Source organism: Elephantulus edwardii, unplaced genomic scaffold, assembly GCF_000299155.1.
Source record: "Elephantulus edwardii isolate Elephantulus edwardi_28Jun2011 unplaced genomic scaffold, EleEdw1.0 scaffold00006, whole genome shotgun sequence".
Lineage (NCBI taxonomy): Eukaryota > Metazoa > Chordata > Mammalia > Macroscelidea > Macroscelididae > Elephantulus > Elephantulus edwardii.
This window is the reverse complement of record NW_006399756.1, coordinates 4,663,171-4,686,377: the sequence shown is the minus strand read 5'-3', so window position 1 is coordinate 4,686,377 and position 23,207 is coordinate 4,663,171. Positions and strand designations below refer to the sequence as shown.

The following is a 23,207-nucleotide window of genomic DNA, read 5'->3' as shown; positions in this document are numbered from 1 at the left end:
TGAGCAAACAGTCCACCCTCCTCTTCCTCCCTCAGGATGTAAACAGTTAACCGCTCCCTTGACTACTAACCAAGTTCTAGTTTCTCCAGAGGTGCCTTGGAAGAAAGGCCTGGCCACCAACCTGTCATCGAAAGCCAGGGGAGCAGAGTTTTGCTCTGACACATCCAGGGTGCTTGGGTTTTCCGCTCCTTTCCCTCCTTCTCCAAGGCAGGCCTCCCTTGTAAATCCCACTTGTTCATTTACCCTGTCTGATCCGTGCAAACAGTAATGGCAAGTTGTAAAAGCCATTGAAACCTGCTGACCTTTCTAGAACATTCTCTTGAGGTACCACTGCCATCTGAGGCTCTCAGGATACTCTATCACTCACCCCTTGAGCCCCAGGTTTTGTCCTCTGGTTTCTGGGCCTGGCTGAGGGCGGACAAAGGCCTGTGTCCCGGCGTCCTGGGCTCGGCATCAGAGTCTCCACAGTCCCAGCCTCCTGACTCCTCAGGTCGCAGCCTCAGGAGTGAAAGCTCCCTGCCCCTCCCTGTGCTGCTGCTGCTGGTTTATGTTCTTTGGCCCCCAAAAAGTAATTAGTTGGGAGGAGAATCCCCGCAGCCTTGAAGACACGAGGCTGTTAGAACCTGCCACTTGTCTTCAGTAAGTCAATCTAAGGGGTGGTTTTCGTTAAGACCCCATATAAAGGCCACCTGCGATTTCTTCCCCTTTCCTTGGTGAATTTTCAGAGTGTTCCTTGAGCTTCTTATCGTCGTGTGAGAGCCTGTGGGAGACGGGTGCCCACAAACCCTCAGCTGAGGCGTTTGGTCATCTGATTTTGTCTAAGGAGAGTGAGCAGAGGTCTGGGTCACTGAGAGCAGAGGAGCAGGCCGTGCGTGTGAGGACGTGATGAGATCTGGATCTGGCGTCTAGGCGGACCCTGTGTTTGCAGGACAAGGCTTCCTCCCAGGCTGGGATGGGTCAGTGCAAATGCGGAAGCATGAGCCTGGCATTCCCTGCAGATTTCAGCCCCATGTTAGAGCAAGAGGCACTCGGGGCAGCGGACAGGGGTGTCCAGCAGGGGGCACAGACTATTACACTGGCTTGTGTGTTGTTTTCACAATGGCCGAGTTAATGCAACGTCTCTTCTATAACCGGCTTCTAGAAAAGCCAAGAATATCCCTAGATCTCCCTGGACCCTTCCAAGGTGTGAGCAGTCACCATCGGTCACTTCCACTCGTGCTGACCCTTCTGTCACAGAGCAGCCCAGCACCCCAGGGTTTATTGGCTATAGACATTGTGGATCGCCAGGCCTGTTTTCCGAGGTGCCCGTGGGTGGGTTTGAATCACTAACCTTATGGTCAGTAACCCAAGCACAAACTACTCCACGTGGGGACCTTCCCTCTGCCCCAGTGAACTGAAAGCTCTGAACCTGGACTTGAGAACAAGCTGACCTTTGTCAGCAGTTGACTCAGCAGTGACATTGCCCCTCTGTGTCCTGGTCCCACTGCTGAGGGCATCCTTTGGAGATACTGGTGCCCTGGGCTGCGGATGCAGTGATGCACTGAGATGTGCTGCCTCTTACTCCGTTTCCATCGGGCTTGTAAATCCAATTCTGTTAAATGTTAGTCTATCTTATTGTGTTTATGCACAGGACGGGAGCGGCTGGTGACTGGCCTGTGGCCAAGACTCTGTAATTCTTCAAGCACTTGGGTTTCCTGGTGTGTCCCAGTGTGGAGCTGTTTTAGGATAATGACCACTTGTCTGGTCATCCGTCAGGGGTGATAGATGTCCTGCTGTCACTCCACTGACCAGCTGACCAGCCCCGAGCTTGGAATCAGTGCTGTCCCAGATCAGTCACTGTCACCTTCCGCTGTCACCCTTCGGCGTGTGGCTCTTCAGAGCAGTGACCCAGGCTGTCATCTGGCTAATTAGGGGACCCCGCCCCAGCATCCTCACAGCCACTCAAGGAGACCTGGAGCGCTGTGCCAGTCATGGTCACGTTCGCAGGTCCTCCACTGTCCCCCGCTGTGGTCTGCAGACGTAAACACACGGGTGACAGTGCTCAGATCCTGAACAGCTGTTCCTCTAGCATCTCACCACCTTGGAAAGGCCTCAGTCTCTCCTTTCATTGTTGTCATTGTGTTATGTTGTCGTTAAGGGCCATCGAGTTGATTGTGGCTCACAGCGGTCCCCTGATCAGAACCTTGCCCCATCCTCTCCGTATCCACTCTACCCGAGCCGGTCACCCTGTCAGTCCATCTGGCGCAAGGTCTTCCTCTCTTTCCCTGCCCTCTGTTCCCAGCATGATGCCTTTTCCAAGGACTGACACCTCCTCACATGCCCAAAGTGTGGAGGAGAAGTTTCTCCGTCCTTGCTGCTACCTTCTGGTCCCCTCGTCATGGCATCTCGATCCTGTCCTCAGTCCCGTGCTCTCACAGCCATGCTCTGTGTTCTGCTCCGCACTATGTCATGATTCTAGTCCTTTCTCTGCGAGTCAGGAGGAAAGCTGGGTGGTAGTGAGAGATGACACTCCATGATTTTATCCATGAAAATGTCTTTGCTGTCACTGAGCTCAACCCTGGTCACCTTAGTCCAGGGCATTCGATCCCTTCACATCAGAGCACCAGTAACAGCTGTCTTCCTCTTGTTCATCTTTTCTAGAATCTGCCCCCTCCACTGCCCAGCAAAACCCCGCCTCCTCCGCCCCCCAAGACGACTCGCAAGCAGACGTCTGTGGACTCTGGGATCGTGCAGTGACCACTGAACGCCTCGTCGCCCCATCCCTCTGCGTCACGCTCGGGGTCTGGTGTTGACCGCCCTCCATCTCTAACTTTCACAGCCACTGTTTTCCTTCCAGGAGTTCATTCCTAGTCATCAAGTCACCAGCAGCACGTCAGGAGCTGGGATGGGCGTGTGTGTGGGGGTCAGGCAGAGTCTCTGACAGCGTCCGTCTCAGGAGAGCTGAAGTCTTGCCCACAGGCCCTGTCTGTTTGTGCCAAATGACTCATGCTAGCACGGTGGCCGGGGTGAAGGCCAGAGGTGCCTCGTGGAGAAGCCGAGAGGTTGGGGTGCAGGGTGCTTCTCCTCCCTGCTAATCTCACTGGATACTTCACCTCCTTGTTGCAACTGGCCTGTGGGTTCCTCTTGGTTGAATGTACCTTCAACCTGCGTCAGGCAGTTAACAGCCAAGCCTTCAGGGACATCCTAGTTCCTTTGGGTATAATTTAAAATAGGACATTCCTTAGCAATGCATAGTTACTAATTTATGGAGTGGCGACACCGTTAAAAGTACTGGAAAGAAGAGCTCAGAGTGTAGGAACTGCATTCTCTCCCTTTGTTAAAATGGGTTTGTGTGCCACGCGAGACGGGTGAGTTCTTGTTACCTTCATTCTGTACAGACGTTTGTATATACGATGGTTCGTAGAACTTGTTTTCATTTTTGTGGGCCTTCCGGTTATTGAAATAGGAGTTCCACACATGATTCTCAATATATGCTCTTAATTGTTTTAATTGCCGGAAGTGGGAAAAACCCCGAAGTCCTAAAACTGTAGGACAATGATTTCAAAAACTAACTTTGTATAACCTAATATTTGTATTCTATCATCTCTATTTTTTTATTCATTGTAATCATGATCCTCCTCTAGTAGGTTCAAACGTTAATCATGGGCAATGAAAATAAAATGTTACTTGAAAAGACTTGGAGTGTCTCTTTTTTATCCTTTTCTGTAAAACATAACTCGAATATGGATACATCTTCCTCAGATGTCGTTTTCAGTTACCTGGTTTCATGTGGAGCCCAGATACCAGGGGCCTCCCGTGGCCGAGTTTTCGGACAAGGATCGCCAGGCCTTTCTTCCAGGTGCCTCTGGGAGGATGCTGACTCTGAGTTCTCCGTTGGCAGCCAAGTGTACTGTAGGAAAAACAGCAATTGCACCAAGTCGAGAAAAGTAGTTTTATTCAGCACACGGTGTAAAACGGGGGGCGGCGGGGAGAAAAAAAAAAGCATGTAAGCAGTGAAGTTCCTCCCCAAGTCTTTTTTTTCCTTAGATCTGTTTTATTTGAGTGAAAGTTTATAAATCTCATTGGTATGTTCACATAATCATTCTTGAGCAATAATTACCATTAATTGATGCACTTATTCCAATGTCTGTGCAAACCTTTATTGTATGTTGCCATTCCTCTCACCCACCTTCTCTGTTTATGGTTTTTTCCTTTTCTTCCCTCAACCCCTTTGATCTGTAGTGCCTGTCCTGTTCCAGATTGTTCCTTGCAATACATGTATTTGAGTTTCCTTTTTTATTGTATTTGGACGTGAGCTGGAAGATTAGACTAGGTCTAGACTTCCATTAATAGGCTGGAGGTAGGTGCTGAGCACTTCGTTTACAAAGTTGATGTAAGGTAAAGTGTAGTTGACAAAGTGATCTTTGATCTAAAGAAACAAGCTGGTCTTACCGATACATCGAGTATTTGCAGTGTTTGGAATGAACAGAATGTTTGCAGATACGGGGCTCCCACTGCTGCTGGGTTGGAACTCACTCAGCTGACCCTCCAGTGGGTTTCCAGGAGGAGCAGATGGTGGACACGAACCTCCCATCGCTGAGTGGACAACACAACCCCCTGCTGACTAGGCTACTGAAGCCCCAGAAAGGTCCTAGCTCATTCAACAGGTGGATGACAGAGGGGTGTTGTCCAGGAGGTAACGACCCAGGTGCTGGTTTAGATGTCGCTTTGTCCTGCGGTGAGGCTGCAGCTCCCTCAAAGGCCATGGTCCAGCATCTGTTGGTCCCACAGCAGCAGAGCAGGCTTCAGGGCTCTGAAGCTTTGTCCTTTAATCCCCCGGGGGCTCTCCCACAGTGAGGCAGCGAGGCCTCCCTTGTGCCTTTTCTACTCATCACCGCCCTGAGAGCAGATATTTTCTGGGATGTATGATTTCATCTGGGAGCCATCCAGCACTGTCTGAGGTGCCCGCCTGTTGGATCAAATCCAGAATGCCAACCTCACTGCCCTCGGGCAGCTCTGATGAGGGGTGAGCCCCATCACAGCTGACCCACTGACCTTGGGCAGCTCTGACAAAGGGTGAGGCCGCAGCACAGCTGGCCCCACAGGGTCTCCAAGACTACAGTCTGTACAGAAGCAGATCGCCTCATCTTGGAGCAACTGTGGGTTTGATCTGCTGACCTTTGAGTTAGCAGCTGGGTGTTACCACTGCAACACCAAGGCCCCTCACCTGGATGGAAGTCGGCCCCAAGCCAGAGCTTCACACCGGTTTACTTCCTTTTGACCTCTGCTGAATTTTGCGTTTCCACCTCAAGTGCCCTGAGTGCTTTCCACCTCACCGTGACCCTGTGGGGCTCTCCAAGGCTGACCACCAAAGAAATGGACGATGAGTACAAGCGTTGCTCATGCTGAGTAGGGTTTTTCTAGACTCCTGGTGGCCTAGTGGTTAAGGAGGTGTGCTGCCAATCCAAAGGCCGGTGGTTCAAACCACCAGCTGCTCCTTGGGAGAAGGATGGGCAGTGTCTCCCCATGTGATTGACAGCCTCTGGAAATTCACTGGGGGGTTCGCTAGGAGTCCGTTCAGATTTGATAGCTGTGGGTCACAAAGAGTGACTATTTACAGGAGCAGCCTGCCTTCCACAGTGTGGTGGGGGGTTCAAACCATTGGCCTTTTAAACCATTGGTTAGCAGCTGAATGTCTGACACACAGGGCGTCATAATGACCTCATGTGCTTATGCAGACAGATTGAACCTGCTTTCTGACAAGGCCCCCTTCCTTAAGTGCAGGTAAGGCCCTCCCCTGGGGCAAGTTCATGAGGATCACCTGCAGGTTCTGACTCAGCCAGCTGGGCAGGAAATGCAAATTCCCAGCAGGAAGTTAAAGCAGCCAGGCTTAAAGATTACAAGCCCTGAGTTCTTTCTAGAGGGTGTTGCCCTGAAACTGCAAATAGTCGAGGCCACTGGGGACCAGAGAAGCTCTGAGGAGGTGGAAGTACAGCAGAATGAGGGGTGTCTGTACTATGATTGTCAACGTGACACGTTATGAGACTAAACCTCTATGCAAATACAGACGTGGAAGGACAGATAATATAGTGCACAGTGTAATGAAAGGAAAAGGGGGTGTAGGATAGAGGGGCCTGGAGCAGAACTCCAGCTCTGTGACCCCAAGAAACCACTGTGTCTTCTCAATCACTAGTTTCTTCTCTATCGTGTGACAGTTGTTTCCTGAGCTGGAACATGCAAGGTGAGTGGCTAGTTCTGTAGTTAACTGGGTATCACTCTTCTCTCTCCTGCGTGTGTGCGCGCGCGTGCATGTGTGTGTGTGTGTGTGTGTGTACATAGTGCCTCTCTTTTGGCTGGGGTGGGTGCGTGCAGGGTGATCTCATTTTTTAGGAGCTGACTCGGCATTGCCCGGGTTTCTCCCTAGGCTCTCACAAGCCCTTTTTCTCTGCTAACTCTCACTGAAGGTTACGGCCATGACTCTCCCACATGACCTTCAAATTGTGCAGGTGGCTTGTACATTCATGGAGTCCACCCTCCAGCTCTGGCTTGTGTTCATGGCACTGCCCCTCAGATCTAGCATGTGGCATGGCGGTCCTCCATTCCCTCTGGTCTACAATGGCTTTGGTGTCAGCTGACCAGGCTGATGGCCTCTCACAACAGCCCTCCTGGGGCTTTACTCCTGTTGACAACACCCTGCAGTTTTAAGAGGCACAGACTTGCCACACCTCTCCACCAGTGATGCTTCCCACCTCATCCTGGATGGAATGTAACCCCATCTTTCAGCTTCATCTCTCTGCTCTCTTTCTGCTGTGTTCACCCCTTGCACCGGGCTCCTTCACATTGTGTTGATGCAGAATATTGACTATACTAAGAACGACCAAAAGAACAAACAAATCCAGCTTGGAAGAAGCCTTGCGGAATGTTCCATAGAAACCAGGATGGTGAGAATTCAGCTTGCTTTGGACCAGTCCCTGGAGAAGGACATCAGAGTTGGTGGAGAATCTGTGAGCAAAGAGGATACCCTCAGTGAAATGATGGACTCAGGGGCTACAACGGTGGCTTGAACTAAACAGTGACTGAGTCCTTCAAATCAGTGGCAGCTATTGGCGACTGCTAACCAGCTTTTATCTTCAAAATTGCACGTGCTGGATAGAATCTCTTTTTTCACTGTTCTACTTGGGAGTGTCATTCAGTAAACTATTTGAAGGCAGGAGCTCACCCCATCCCCCAGTGCCGGCTTAGGTGGGAATGAGATTCCCACGGAGGCTACCTTGACCTTTGCTGGCCATCACTCTTGACGCCCTGAGTGCTGGCCGTGTCTACGGGAGGGCAGGTGAGGCGTGCTCCCCAACCACTGATGAAGAGTATACCACCAAGCAGTGGGAACCGCTCACCACCATAGTTCTCTCACCAACTCTAAGAGCCAGCAGTTCAGATAGAATGGTTGTGGGGACCATTTACAGAAGACACCCTTGCTCCCCGGCACCCCCATCCAATTCATGACGGGTCACAGTATTGGGCTGGAACCAAGCACACCAATCCATGCTCACCACGGAGTCCTGGGGTAGACTGTGGAATCCCACTGTGGAAAACCATCCCTGGAAATAAGTGGAGCTTTAGAAGCTGCTCTGAAAAATGCTTCATCACGGCAACCTGCCTCCTCAGCCGCTAATGGAAAAGGGCAGCAATTTTGGAGATAAAAATAATCAGTTTTGGAACGGGAATATTTTAGAATTAGCATAAATTATACTATTTAAAAATACTTGTGAACAGCTAATTTAACATCACGAACACTCGCGCTGGCGAGGAGGACACTTAATGTTGAACGAGCAGCTACCTGCAAAATGCGAGGTTATTTTCGGCTCCTGCACCTCGCTGGTCTCTCAGCTGGGATCACAGGACTCGCTGCCTCCTCTCGGCAGAGCTTTCCACGTGCAGATCCGACTCGGGAGAGCGTGGTGATGGGAGCCGAAATGCGACGCTGGAACCACCGCTCCAGACTTGAGAAGCGGGGGGCTTGTTAGGTGACCCCTGGTCAACTCCATCTCATAGTGATCTTACGTGCAAACATGCAGCGCTGCCCGGCCCTGTGGCGCCCGAGAGAGAGTAACCAGCAGGCTGGCAGGTCGCCCATAATAACAAATGTTAAAGATCTTACCCACAAACTGTTGTTATGTACTGTCAAGTTGGAACCGACTCATAGCTGACACTCCAGTGGGTTTTCAGAGACAGCAAATCACAGGGAAAGACATTGCCCTTCTTTCTCTCATTGAGCAGCTGGTGGATTTGAACCGTATGCTTTTGGGGTGATAGCACAATCCTTTACCACACCAGCTTGGAAACTTTAAGACTTTGTTCCAATCAGTTAATCCCAGTCGTCTGGAGATCATCCCCTGTTCTTGACTGATAACTTAAGCCTGTTCAGCCAATTCCAAGCAGCTCTATCCTAGATAACAAGGGACTTTTACAGTGAATTATTAACCTGGGATTATTTGACAAGGAAGTTTACAAGAAAGACAGAGTGATGTTAGTACCACCAGCTGCTGGCCGCCCCTTCCCATTGTTTGCCTTTTGAACATGTCCTTGCACCCACTACGTCACTCCTATTGTGGGAACCCTCCGCTTCCCCCGCCCTTCTCCTTCACCAAGCATGGCGATGGCCTTCTTTCAAGGGGCGTCCTCATCGACCTGTCCAAGAATCAAGCCCGAATCTTGCCGTCCTATTTGTGAGGAGTGCTGTGGTTGGTCTTCTTCCAAGGCACTTGGGTCCCTTCCTTTGGTAGTCTGTGTTGACGTCAGCACCCACAGTTCAGAGGCATTGCTTCACCTGTCTGCTCTATTCATTGGCCAGCTTTCACATGGGTTAAGAGGTGATTGGAAATGCCATGGTTTGGAGCTGGTAGGCCGACTTCACTCCTCAAAGTGGCATCTTGGCTGTTCAGCACATTTTTGAAATAAAAATTTTATTTAAAAAAAGGGGAGGACACAATAGAATTGAGGAGAGAGAGAGAGAGAAGAAGAAAGAGAAGGAGAAGAAGAAAGGGAGCAAGGGAAGGAGGGAAGGGAAAAAAGGAAGGAAGGAAGTTGGTTACAAAATAATCTGCACTCTAAGCAGGGGACTTTCCCAATGCAGGACAGGGTTTTGGGTTTTGACTGATGCTTCTGTGGGCATTGATTTTGGATCCAGGTAAAATGGTCCAGTGGTGTGATGAGGGGTTTTCTCTACAAAGACCTATCAGCTCAACCTTGGGGTGAGGAGGCTGTGGTGGCCCAGGTTCAAAGTCCTCACATTCTGCAATAAGCTGAGTCCCAGACACACACACCAACCCACTGTTATTGAACATGGGTTCCAACTCCTGGCCCCCCACCACGCTGCTGAGGCTGTGAATCTTTATATGAAGAGACTTCATCTTTATCCCTTAGAATGCCTGGTGGACTTGAACCATCAACCTTTTTATTAACAGCCCAGCACCATAATGCCAGGGCTCCATATGCAAGGCACACAAGGATCCAGTTGGGCATTCTCACTCACCTACAGTGGACAGTTGGACTGGTCCCTCCTCAGGTCAGAGATGGGGTAAAACCCACGTGGGCTGGCTCACTGCAGATTATCAAGTGAGCACAATGAACCCACGTGAGACTTGCTGAATTCAGCCAGCACATCTGTGCAGGCTGGCCCATCACCTCTGCTCCAGGACGAAATCACTGGCAGCCTGGGAGCAAGGCAGGCAGACTGTGAAGTATGGCCACTGCTTTTCCTTTTGCAATGTCTCTGGCATCATCGCTGGATGCCAGGTCTCCATAATATCTAGAAATTCAGACAGTTATGCAGGAAGAAAGATACAGACATGTTATGTGAAAGAAAAGGTGTAGAGTCACTGGAGACTAGGAAGAACCCTGTAGGGAAGAACTCGGGGCCTGGGAGGTGCACAGTGTGTCTTTCTAAGCAAGAAACCCTCAGAGCTTTTCTAGAGCTGTTTCTCTGGAGAAGGGGTATTTTTCAGGAATAGAGGAGTAAAGGGAGGAGCTTCAGTTGGGTGGGTGCAGGTCTCCTTACTCCTTTGTGAGCACACACGCCTTCAAGGTGGACTTCCCCTTCAAGGGGGAAGGGGGTCTGGGAGGCTGTGGCAAGACTCATCACAGTGGGGGGTGTCGGTGTATGCATCGGTCACTCTGGCCTCTCATTTGAGTCCTGCTCCCTCCTTTAAACTACCCTGTTCGTTCACTGCTCGGTCAGGAAACTCCTTGCTATTCATGTATGTAACCCAGTTTCATCCAGTCTTGTCATCTGAAAACACCCTTAGTTCTTTGTTGAAATGTTAAGACAACACCCTTTTAATGTAGAGCCCTTGATGTTCTCATAAATGTGTCCTAATTCACAAATGCTTAGTGAGGTGTGTGTCAGTAAGCACGGCACGCCAGATTGTAAGTAGGTCCTTTGACTTTCCCCCTTGTTTTCATTAGATGTTGCGAGCAGATTCTTTGGCTTTCCTCTAGCCTCCCTAGTTTGGTCTTGTGGATAAGGAGATGTGCTGCCAACCCAGAAGCAGGTGGTTCAAACCTACCAGCTGCTCTGTGAGAGAGAGCTTGCATTCTCCTTCCATGTGACTTCCTGCCTCTGAAAACCCTGTTAACTCTGAGTTGTTTCCAACTTGATGGCAGTACCCGGGGAGGAGGCCTGGTCGTGCAGTGCACAACTTGTCAGGTGGAGGTGAGTGAAGAACTGTTGTTACACGTTACGGAAACCCCGCGTCAACGAAGCCCAGCAGCGCCACTCTCCAGCAGTACGTGCTCACTTCATGTCTCCGTGTCCCATTTTGACAGTTCTTGCAACCTTTCAGACGCCTTCAGCATGCTATTGCGTACTTAATGGACAACAGCATCAAGCAAACCTGCCTTCCTATGAACTCGTAAACCAAAGACATTCATGCGACGACTTGCTTTATCGTGGTAACTTGCTTTATTGGCTGTCTGGACCTGCGTCTGCAGTATCTGTGAGGTGTATGTCCCGTGCAGATGTGGACATGGAATAGCCGAGGCCACGCAGCTGGCTTTCTCGTGGTGACGTGTCCAGCACCAATCTTGAATCTGAGGCTGACACTTCAGTAGGTGGGTCCTGCTTGCACTTGCCTGCTAACATTCAGGTTGGAGGTTCGGAACACCCTCCCCCGTGGGGCAGTGAAGGAAGGCCTGGCCGTGAGTCTCCAGCTCTTACCGGGTGCAGTGAAGCTCTTACCGGGTGCAGTGAAGCTCTTACGGGGTGCAGTGAAGGGAGGCCAGGCTGTGTGCTTGCAGCTCTTATTTCTCTAGGACATATTCTTAGTAGTGGAATCGTTGGTCAAATGGAACTTTTAGGTTCAACTTTCTAAGGAAACGCCTGGAGTGGCCTTGTCACTCCCTCTTATGTTGCCACCAGCAGCGTTTGAGAGCTCCAGGGTGCTCACTGGCACGTGCTGTTTGCTGAGGACAAATGCTGTGTATGGCACTGCCGAGAAAAGCTCGAGAAAAGCTGATGTACTGAGCAAATGAAAAGTAACTGACACACTGAGCACTTTCTAAGATGAGGGAAGGAAGGACAATGACATGATCAGCATGCTGGGAATTGTCATTTTGTTGTGGAAGGAAGTATAAAAGAATGATCGATTTTAAACAATGTAAAAATACTGAAATGCCACTCTTATGTCTCTTATGTCCTGTTATGTCTTAACTTGCCATCTCCCTTTTTCTGACCCCAACATATGTTCAAGTCCTGGCCCTGGGCTGCAGGGGTTACGGTTGTGCCCCTTCACAGATTGAACTCTAAATGTGACGCTGGTGTAGCCAGCTGGGCGGGACTGCAGAGGGGCAGGGGAGTCACCAAAAGGAGATAGAGCAGACAGGCTGGAGGGACCTGGGATACAAAGGGGAAAGGTGTCTGTCCAAGAATGCTGTGGGGTGTCTGCATCCACAAGAGAGTCAGGTATCCAGGTTGAAGGAAGGTATGTACGTGGGAGGGGCTTCAGGAAGTGAGGTGGGTGCCGGTGGGGGTGGGCAGGAAAGGCAAAGGTGTAGATCGGGGTGAAGAGGCAGGTTCAGACTGGCGTGCAGGTGTGTCTGGGTACAAAGAAAAGCAGTCCTAGACAGAGCTTGGGGCTGGGTGACACACAACCGTGTCACCTGAACCCAGTCATTCGAGGGTCTTCAGGACTGCCAGAGACAGAAGAGGGTATCAGAGGGAGAAGCTGACAGAAAGTGAAAGAAGGAAGCGGGGTGGGTGAGAAGAGAGGGAGGACAGAGAATGACGAAAGGACGAAAGGACGAGACAGAAGGACAGATGGGACAAGAAGAAAGAAGAGGACAGGAGAAGGCAAAGTGAGGAGCAAAGAGAAGAGGAGGGGAGGGAAGGGGAGAGGGGAGGGAAGGGAGGGGAAGGGGTGGGAAAATAGAGAAGGGGAGGCAAGGGGAAGGAAGAAATGGGAGGGGAAGGGAAAGAGAAAAAGAGGGGAGGGGAGGGGAGGGGGAGAGGGAGAGGAGGGGAGGGAAAACAGGAGAAAAGGGAAGGGGAAGGGGAGGGTAGGGGAGAGGAAGGGAAAGAAAAGGAAGGGAAGGGAAGACAGAGGAGAGACAGATAGAGAGAGAGGCAGACAGAGAGAGACAGACAGACAGAGATGCAGACAGCGTGGCACACACAGAGAAGGCGGGCAGGAGCACGGAGGAGGCCGAGAAAAGAGCACAGCTGGACTGCATGTAATTTGCACGCCCGGGAACCTGTCATCAACTCACCCGACTCAGAGGAAGGAGCCCAGAGACAGAGTCCCCGCCAGCACGCCCGCTGCCCAGGCTGGCCTCTTCCTGACAAGCTAATTCTCACCCTGTCCCATCATCTGCTCCCTTTGTGATAGATTTCTGTGGTGGGACAGGAAATGCCATTCTGAGTCACAAGAAATTTTTTAAAAAGTAGAAAAATCTTAACAAAAGACTCATTGCGGCTGTCAGCTTCCCAGAAGCCCTCAGCCAGAGGCCAAGAAAATTCTGCTGCCGACTGCTTATTATTGTATCACCATGGACAGATGGCATTCACGTCTGCCAGTTATTAACCCTCAGCTTCTCCAGGTCCATTCCAGGGACCGTCTCAGTGCACACACTGTCTCATGCCAGCAGGTACGAGAAGCTGCACGCTTCCTACAGAGGGGCGGGCACCTGGACAAGGTGGAGTCACCCGGGTTCCACTCCAACACCCACCAGGTCACCAGTGGTGGACTCAAGAGCCAGTGTTCATTCATGCCGCAGCAGCTGCCATGGTCACATTCACACGTGGTATCCCCTTATCACCCTGGAAATCGGGCTTGACAATTAGACCCATTTTACAGTGGAGGAAACTGAGTCTGAGAAAGGCTGTCTGACAAGATGCCAGGACTTCTAGGATGGAATCTGGGGTTCAAATCTTGGTCAGATTGTTCCGCTTCACCGCTTGGGTGCTCACCTGGGCAGCCCAGAACCGGAACAGCGTGTCTGGCAGGTCCCCCGCCCCATGGGAGCCAGGTGGGCAGTCAGAGAACCCTGAGAGCAGGTGGGCACACACTCACTGGCGCTTGCTCACCAGCCTGGAGTGATAAGTTTCCCGTCTTCTCTCCACATCAAGGCGCTGCTTCCAAGTCTGGCTGGTATCTGTCTAGCTCTCTCTGTGACACAGCACCTTCTGGAAGAATCAAAGATGCTTTTCTAGTTGATAATCCTGGACAGGGACGGAGTACCAAGCAAGTATGGCTCTGTTTGCCACTACTTACTGATTTGTAGTGAACAGTTTTTCCTGTGCTTCACCACAGGGTGAAGCAGTAAGTGAGCCCAGACAAGCCTGCGCTTACCTCAGCTGTAGTGAGCACTCCACCTTCAAAGGAGCCTGAGGGCAGGCCAGCGTCTAGGGAGCAGCTCACGCCTGCAGGGCTCTGACCACACTCACTGACCCATCATCACCTCACTGCCCAGAAGGGAGGCTCTGCTCTGGTCACAGCACCATTGAAGAAACACTTCTCCTCCCGAGGCCGCTGCCCCTCCTGCTCTTACTCTGCTGGACAAGTAGCATTGAGTGAGACCTCTGGCAGAATAACTGAGAGTGAGTAGTGGCCACATGGGGAGCACTGGCCTAGGGTAAAGGAGCAGCACTGCTAACCCAAAGGCACACAGTTCGAATCCACTTTCTCCTGCTCTGCAGAAGAGAGATGGGCAATCTCTTCTCATGTGATTTACTGTCTCGGAAATCCTACTGGCAGGTCAACCATGAGTCAGCTCTGACCTGACAGCACACAACGACAGTGAACATGGAGCGAGACCTGGTGGCCTCGTGCACAACATGTCAGGCTGCTCACCAGAAGGTCGGCAGTTCAAATCCACTTGATGCTCTGCCAGAGACAGATGCTGCGTCTCCTCCTGTAAAGACTCACAGCCTTGAACTCACACAGGATTGCTCTACGTTACAACTGACACTGGGTTTGTGGGTTGGTAGTGACTGTGGAGGAGTCTGGTGGTGCGGGGTTAAAGCACTCGGTTATTAACAGAAAGATCAGCGGTTTGAACTCACCACAGGAGAAAGAGGGAGCAGTCTGCTTCTGCAAAGATTAGTCTTGGAAACTATGGGACAATTCTACTGTGTCACATGGTTAATATAGAAATGTCACTTGGCATTTCTAGAGCTGAGAAAACGGAAGAACCAGCTAAAGTCTTGAGGTGCAATACTGAACGATGCTATGGCGAAAACCTTGAATGATGCAGATATCATCAAGAATAGATGGAGGGAACAGGCAGTCACTGTACCAAAAGGAACTGTCTAACACAGAGAACCGCTTCAGGAAGCAGCATATGATCCAGAAGACGTTCAAGCTGCACTAAAGGCAAAAAGTGAGGCACCAGGAATTGACGGGATACCAACTGACGCATTCCAGCAAACAGATGCAGCCCTTGAGACTCTCACCAGATTGTGCCAAGAAATCTGGAAGACAGCTACCTAGCAACTAAATGGAAGAGATCCATATTTATTTTCATTCCCCAAAAATGGTGATCCAACAGACTGTGGAAATTATTGAATAATATTATTACTATGAAATGCAAACAAAATATCACTGAAGATTATTTAAAAACAGCTCAAATAATAAACCAGCAGAGAACTGCCAGAAATTCAAGTGAGATTTAGAGGAGGCTAAGACAACAGGGGTATCATTATTGATCTCAGGTGGATCTTGGTAGAAAGCAGAGAATTAGCAGAAGGATGTCTTCCTGTTTTATTAACTATGCACAGGCATTTGAATGTAGGGATCACCCAAACTTTAAGTTATTATGCATATTTATTACTTCCATTGAAAATCAGCAACTTTTCAAAAAGTTCTTAATCTTCCCTACTATAACCACAGGAAGCAGTGGTGGCTTAGTGGTAAGGGGTTGCATTGCCAACACAAAGGTTAGTAGTTCAAATCTACCAGCTGCTCCATAGGAGAAAGATGGACAATCTCCATCCATTGTGATTTACTGCCTCTGAAGATCCTTGGAGGGCGCAGCTGTAAATTGGTTCCAACTCAATGGCACATAACAACAGCACTGTAAAACATTATTAGTGTTGACATGGAAATATTTGTTGAAATATTCTAATTATGGGATCAAACTTTTATCATTTTCCCCAATCTAAAGCTGATCGTTTAGGATTTTACCGAGTAATTTGTAAATCGGTGTCTCTGCTCAGGTCTCAGGTCAACTAGCCAACTTGTGGATGTGAATGCACATTTGAGTCTCCACCTGCTGTTGTTGGTACCATCAAGCTGGTCCTACTCATAGCATCAGCCTCACCATCCCTCCTGTGGTCAAGCCCATTGCTGCGGCCACTGCATCAGCCCCCTTGTTAAGGGTCTGGTAGGGGTGGAACATGCGTCCCCAGGCCAGCCCAGGTGAACCTCTTTGTGGGTCTGTTTGGACCTTTTGTTTCTTCTGCAATGAACAGAACTAACTCCAGATGGAGAGCCACACAATTTTCTGGTAAGAAAACACAGACAAAATCTTTACCGTTTTCATATCATGAACAGTAAACACCAAGGCTCTCAAGCTATTTTTCCTCACCTCTCATGCTGTCTGGAAGTAAGAAACACCAGAAGAATGTCTGTTTGTGCTTTATTGACTGGGCAAAGGCGTTTGACTGTGTGGATCATGACAAGTAGTGGCTGATATTGAGAAGAATGGGAATCCCAAGCACTTGATTGTACTCACGTGGCACCTATACCTGGATCAGGAGGCTGCTGTGTGAACAGAGCAGGGGAGCACTGCATGGTTTGGAATTGGGAATGGAGTGTGCCAGGGTGGTATTCCCTCTCCATATCTATTCAATATTTGTGCTGAGCAAATTAACCGAGAAGCTGTACTCTGAGGAGAAGTGTGGCATTAGGATTGGAGTGAGATTTATCAATAATCTGCATTATGCAAATGACATAGCCTTGCTTGCTGAAAGTTAAGGAGGGCTTGAAGCACTTGTTGCAGAAGATCAAGGAATGCAGCTTTTGGCATGGATTACACCTCAATGTCAGAAAAACAAAGATTCTTACCACTGGACCAATAGGCAGCATCATGATTGATGGAGAAGAGACTGAAACTGTCAATAACTTTATCTTGCTTGGATTGCTGATTAACACCCTTGATACCAGCAGTCAGAAAATAAGGAGATACATTTTACTGGGAAAATCTGCAGTTAGGGACCTTTCAAATTATAGAGGAGTAGAGATGTCAGTTTGAAGACTAAGGGGTGTTTGATTCAGGCCATAGTCTTTGCAATTACTAGCTTTGCATCTGAGACCTGGACAATGAATAAGGTTGACAGAAAAAGAATTGACACCTTTGAGCTGTGGTGTTGGAGAGGAGCACTGAACCTTCCAGGGACGGCCAGGACAACAAACAGCTATGTCTTGAAGAGAGTGCAGCTGGCGTGCTCTTTGGAGGAAAGAATGATGGGGCTTATCCTCACATACTTTGGGCATGTTGCTAGGATGTGCTATTGCTTGGAGAAGGACATGGTGCTGGGGAGGGTGGAGGGTCGGTGAAGGAGAGCAAGACCCTCAACCAGCTGGATTGACACGGTGACTGCTGCAGTGGGCTCTTGTGTGTCAGGAAGTGGGAGAATGGCGCAGGATAGAGCAGGGTTCAGGTTTTTTGTTCATAGGGCCTCTGTGAGTCGTACTTGACTCAACAGCACCTAACAACAACAATAACAACATCCTGTTCTGTGTCTGCTTTCCCTCTGAAACTTAGTTTTTCTTGAAGACTACATAGCTTCTCCTTAAATAAAACACATTCCATTTTGCTTACATGAAAATGTTTGTAAAGGTCTTGTTCTCAAGGTACTCATAAAAATGAAAACTTTGGTAAAAATTAATTTGTTTTTATTAAGTCTTTGGGATGCGAGGACTAATTCATCTAAGCATTTATTCATCATTAAACCAATCAGAATGAGTTCCTTGAAGAAATATACTCTTCATTTTATATTCAAATTTTATAATCTTCACATTAAGTATTATAATTTAATAATGCCATCCAGAGGTAAAAATTATATTTTCATTATCCAGTCCTTTGTGTGGTGTATATGGGGTTTTATTATTAATTTTTTTAAAAAGCAATTAAGGATAATTTATTTCTTTAAAAGGTCTTGTTATGTCAATCAAAATAAACAATTTCTCACTTTCTGTGTACTTTCCAAATGCACTGATTTGTATTTCAGTTTCTCAGAGCAGCTATTGAAAGTCTAATTGATAGCATAGGTACAGGCAGCTCATTCGGCTCCAGGGCTCGGTGCCAGCACAGGGAAGTGCCCGGCAGAGACCACACAGAAGGAAAAGGGGAACCATGTCTTCCAGGTGGAACCCACACTTTGCCAGGTGATCCTCCACAGAGCTCCTGCACTGACAATCACACTCACTGGGTCTCTGGAGTTCAAGAACAACCTTCCAGGGCTTCTGCCAGCCTGCACTCCCCCTTCTGGTACCCTACACTATGACAATCAGCAACAGCCCAACAGTCTCAAAATTGCACCACACACACACACACGAGCAGGTAGCTATGTCCTTTCACGCTTCTCGGCTTGAACAACCTTCACTTAAAATGACCGGAGATCTCTGTCAGCTCCAGTTCAAGGACTCTTGCCTGAGACCTGAACAAAGAACTTTTGTTCTAAACCTGAGACTAATCATTCTTGTCCCAAAGGTGACCACCAACTGTCCAAAGAATCTGTTGGCAACCTTGCCAATGTCCACTATGCGAGCGGCAATTGGAACCACTGGTGGACGTGACAGTGCAGCCGAATATTTAGAAATGGCATCCTCCTTCTAACCATGCATCAAGCCATTAATTGTTAGTGCACCTGTTCCTGTTTGGCAGGGAGAGGTGAATAACAGATCATCTGCACGTTCAGGGTGGGCAATTTCTCTCAAAATTCAGAAATCTGCCGGTCGAGCCAAAGCTCTCCTCCAGATGCTGGGACATAATCTTCAGTCACGCGTGAGCTGCGCCCTAGATTCACGGCAGTCCCTCTCTCCCCTGCAGGTAGCATTTGCCAATAAACAAATACAGCATTCCCAGGGTGTCGGAGATGGTCTCGGATGGAACGAAGCAAACTTGTCTAGCTTGCAATTTTGGAATTAAAACAGATACGGCAAAAAAAAAAACAAAAAAACAAACCAGATACGGCCAAATGAAGCAAAGGAGGAGACCAGTTCCTCAATAACTTTGCAGAGCTCTACCCAAAGGGATACAGCTCGAGACAGAGAGACAACATGTCTGCTGGCGACACGTGAGAAATTCCCGGAGGGGTGAGGCCAAAACAGCTCTGCGTGGTGCTGAGAAACCTGGTCCTAAGTCCTTGGGAGATGTTGAGGGTGGCGGGCCTTTACTCACTGCTGACATTAAGAAATGCTGTAATATATTATTATTTTAAAAAGCTAAAGAAAAGTTGACATACAGATAGGCTCATTCTTGGATAGTTACCAGGGAAGGAGAGAGTAGTACAAATTAGTGAACAGACACTAGACACATTAAGACAGAGGAAGGGCAGATGCTCTGCTGGAGAAGGAGGGGCAATCTTCTGTACCAGTCAGGTCTGATTTGACGGTACACACAAAAACTAATAATAATAAAAAAAATTTTTAAAAGACAGAGGAAGGGAAAAGCAATATACAATAAGGAATTACGTGCACAGTATTGCCTTAGAAAGAGAAGCTACAGAGAGATAGAGGAGGATTAATGGAAATCAGAATTAGGAGGAGGAAGTGGAAAAGTGTGATTCCACTATTAGTATAATTTCTATATTATACAATGTCACCAAACTGCATTTGTGTGAAGAGTTGAAAGAAAAGTTACTTGCTTTGTAACTTTTATTCAAGTTACAACAAAAAAGAAATACAGGCAAGAGAAAAGAACTATTACAGAGCATCTCCAACGTCTGCTAAAATAAAAGTAAAGAGGTTAGGGGGAGATTCAGGTGGTTCAGCTTGAAGAAAAGCCCCTAACACAGTGAAAACGGCCTCTCTGCTGGGCAGTGGACATGACACGTGTTTAAACACTGGGATTGGTAACTGACAGTGACAGAATTCACGACGGGCTGAGAGGTCAGCAGAGGAGTTAAAGGCTGGACATCTAGAGGCGAGCATTTGGCAGGGATAGGTGATTAACACCTCAGGGGAGTTACACGCCTTGCTAAATGCACATACCATTCAGGTTCCGAGGGCATGGTCCTGGGCTGATGGCAGCAAAGGATTTTCTGGAAGCCTGCTGGTAAAATTTCTTCCTCAGTCCTGTCTGCTTCTGGAGGTCCGTTGTAAAGATTTCTCAATGATGCTGTGTGTCAGGACCCTTCAGTCACAAGCTATGTGGTTTGGCTGTACTCAGGAAGACTCTCTGAGATTATGTCAGGCCCTCCACCAGCCAGACCTCAGAGCAAAGAACACGCTCCTTTAAAGCACCTTTGAGTTCAACACTTAGAATGGAATATGCAGTGGACTCCACCCTTCTGCTGTGTAAGTGATGATCACAGCGAGAAGGCAGGGACTTTGAGGGGCAGCTGGAGATCCGTAGACCCCATGTTCCTTGATAAGCCTGGGAAGAAGTCGGCTGTTTATCCGCTGGAACCCAGATTCCTCAGATGTCAATGTGTGTGTGCTGAGTGGTGGGATGCTTCAGGAATGGGTATTAGTAAATATGAGCGTACCTTGGACAGCTGGCCAGTTCAGTACCAGGCCACCAGAGCAATCTCCTTCCACGCAATTTACTGTCTCAGAAACCCTGCTGTAGGGTCAGCTACGGATGGGTTCCGACTTGACGGAACTCGACAACAGCTGCAGCAAAGCTGGTGCCACGTGCTTGTCTCCCAGAGCACGAAGCCAGGTCTACACTGCACTGCCAGCTGTTAAACAGGAGGAAACACTCAACATTAGAAAAAAGTTTAAAGTACCGTGAAAATGACCAAAAGGTCATGCTAGTGCCTGAAATGCACACTTCTGTTTGAAAACCGGCCCCAGTCTGAAACCCACCTCACTCAGGGTTGCCACAAACCTTCAAATCAGAGAAAATGAAATATCTGCAAACCACAGGAAAGCCAAGTGCAATGAAATGAGGTGTGCCTGTTACAACTTGAGGGGTGTGGGGGGCACCTGCTTTCTGTTTCTCACATTCTCTGCCTGATGAATCAAGATTACATTCTTTAAACAGAAGGAGTCCCTGAGTGTAGTTGGCCTCCCAACCCAGTTCTGACTGCTCTCTCCACCTCACCACACTTCTAGCTGTTTTCAAATTCTGTGCTGGCCCAGCACTAACTCTTCCTCACCCCTTGGAGGGCCTGACCTCGCCTCTAACCTGTCCGCAGGGCTACAGAGGGCTGCCTTTGTCCTTTGCAATTTCAAGAATAGATAGGATGGAACTTCTCCATGGATAGCTGCAGGCAGGTATTGTACTGAGAGAGCACGGTGGCTTTTTTTTATTATTATGCAGATTTTACCCGTTCCCCCACTTTTTCTTTATTGACATTGTTTCATACTGTCTTGGGGGTGAGCCACCCCCCTGCCTCCCACTGTGTGCTGATTGTCCCTGAGTCTGAGTGGGCATAGCCACGCCCATCAGCCTCCAGCAGATGTCCAGACCACTCCTAATTTAACCCTCTACCTCAGGCTGTGCCTTTGAGGGATTCAGACAAGCCTAGATGCTGTGGGTCCCAGAGTCCAGATCCTTCCACTGAAAAAGAGTGGCTTGTTATCTTTCAACAATCTCTGTCCGTGTCCAACTTGCAGTTTTCCTTTCCACCCTTTCTGGATCCTGCCTCAGAAGGTCTGGCTTCAAGGGCGGCTCCAATTTTCCTGGGCTGGCTGGATAGAGCCATCGCCGACCCTTGGTGGTTATGGTGGTCAGCATACACCACCCTGCAACGCGCCACGCTCTCTCGTTGCAGCGCTGTCTTGGTGGTCCTCTGCAGAGCCTCTGGCTGATCCGTGCCTCTCTGTTCACAAGGTCCAGCTTTAGGAAGCATGTCCCTTTGTCAGGAGATGTCTCAGGGTCGGGGCAGAACCCAGAGGGAAATCGCCTCTGTGTCCATGAGCTTGACCAGAGAAAGGACTCACCCCGGGCCAGGATATTCTGATGCTGACTCACCAGCTGAACCACATAGCAGGCATGGGAGTTCCTTGGCATTCTCTGGTCTCCGATCTGAATCTTAGCTCCTTCGCTCACTGCCCCAGAGACTTGCCTGATCATTGAGCACACTCCTTCCCCAGCAGGAAAGCAGTGCTCTCAGGAAGATGGCAAGCTGTGTCCACAGACAGTATTAATAGACCTCCTCCCCAGGGAAGCTGTGGGTAGTACTAGCCTGAATCGCGGCTGACAGTGAGAAAAGGCTTTGGTTACTCCAGAGCGTCTTGCTCTGTTTCTCAGAGAATTGTGGACACATGGCTGCAGATTTGAGTCCATAGGAGCAAAGTCTGCCTAGCCAAGGTCACTTCTGTTTATCTTTGCAGGCCCCTGGCATCTAGACCTCTGCTCCTAATAAATGCTCAGACAAACTGATGGGCAGGTGGATAGGATGGATAGATGGATGGAGAGACGGATGGACAGGTGGATAGAAGGACAGGTGGATGAATGGCCTGACAAGTGGATCGATGACTGAGAGGATGGATATATAAATGGTTGAACAGATGGATGGATGGATGGATGGATGGATGGATAGATGGATGGACAGGAGGATGGATGGCTAGACAAGTGGATTAATGAATGAGAAGATTGATATATAAATGGTTGTTTGGATGGATGGATGGACAGGAGGATGGATGGCTAGAAAAGTGGATTGATGAATGAGAGGATAGATATATGAATGGTCAAACAGGTGGATGGATGGATGGATGGATGGACGGACAGACAGACAAGCAGGCACACAGATGGACAAGGATGGGAGTGGAGGACTTTAAGAGCACCCCAGTGGAACATGTGAAGGGAAAGTCCTATGAAAGAGTGACAAAAATGTGGAAATTCAGGCTCAGTGGGAAGCACCACCGGCAGGTCACGTTGGGAGAGCTTTCTGCTCTTCCTTCTGCTGGACAGAGCTGATCACACCTGGCCTAAGCCCTCCCTCTGCAGAATGTCCGCGGGAAAATGACTCAGGAGATTCTTGCTCCAAGGACTCCATCCATGGCACTGCTGAATGCACAGGGGTCCTCTTCCTAGATCTCCTTTGTTGGGGGAGCTCCCAAGACTAGGGGCTTATCCCGACACAGCGGGGTGTGTGTGTGTGTGTGTGTGTGTGTGTGTGTGTGTGTGTGTGTTACGAGCCCTTCTCAACTTCAAGTGCCAGCAGTGCTTTCAACTGTAAATGGGTTTCTAGAAATCTGCATGCAGAGTAAACCTTGTCGTAAAATGTCAAAGCAATGGGAGATTATGGGGATGTCGCTTACACTCACAGATACAACTCTCTTCTAAATCTTTCACGTCAACACAATCATTTTTACACTGGAAAACAAAAGTTGGAATTAAAATATAAAATGTAAGACTGCAGAACAATTTAATTTCTAGAATATAAGAAAGATGTACATAATATCATTCTTAATTCATATGGTAGGTGAAGCTGCCTCAGAAGGTCGGGAAGGCAGTTACAGGAGGTAACGGCAGAAGAGGAGTGACTATGGTGGATGCTATAAATGGATGTAGGGAGGGGGTGGGGGGGAGGGAGAGAAAGGGAAAAGGAGAGGGAA

General features: G+C 48.9%; 1 protein-coding gene across 1 annotated transcript in view; it reads left to right on the top strand.

Annotated features, from left to right (window-relative positions):
• The window catches only part of DOCK1 (dedicator of cytokinesis 1), a 460,736-nt gene extending 458,000 nt beyond the window's left edge, over nt 1–2,736 (top strand). The window contains exon 52 of the mRNA XM_006880128.1: nt 2,641–2,736. Coding sequence (XP_006880190.1) covers nt 2,641–2,736 — 96 coding nt within the window. The remainder of the gene's footprint in view (nt 1–2,640) is intronic.
• Nucleotides 2,737–23,207: the final 20,471 nt, after the last annotated feature.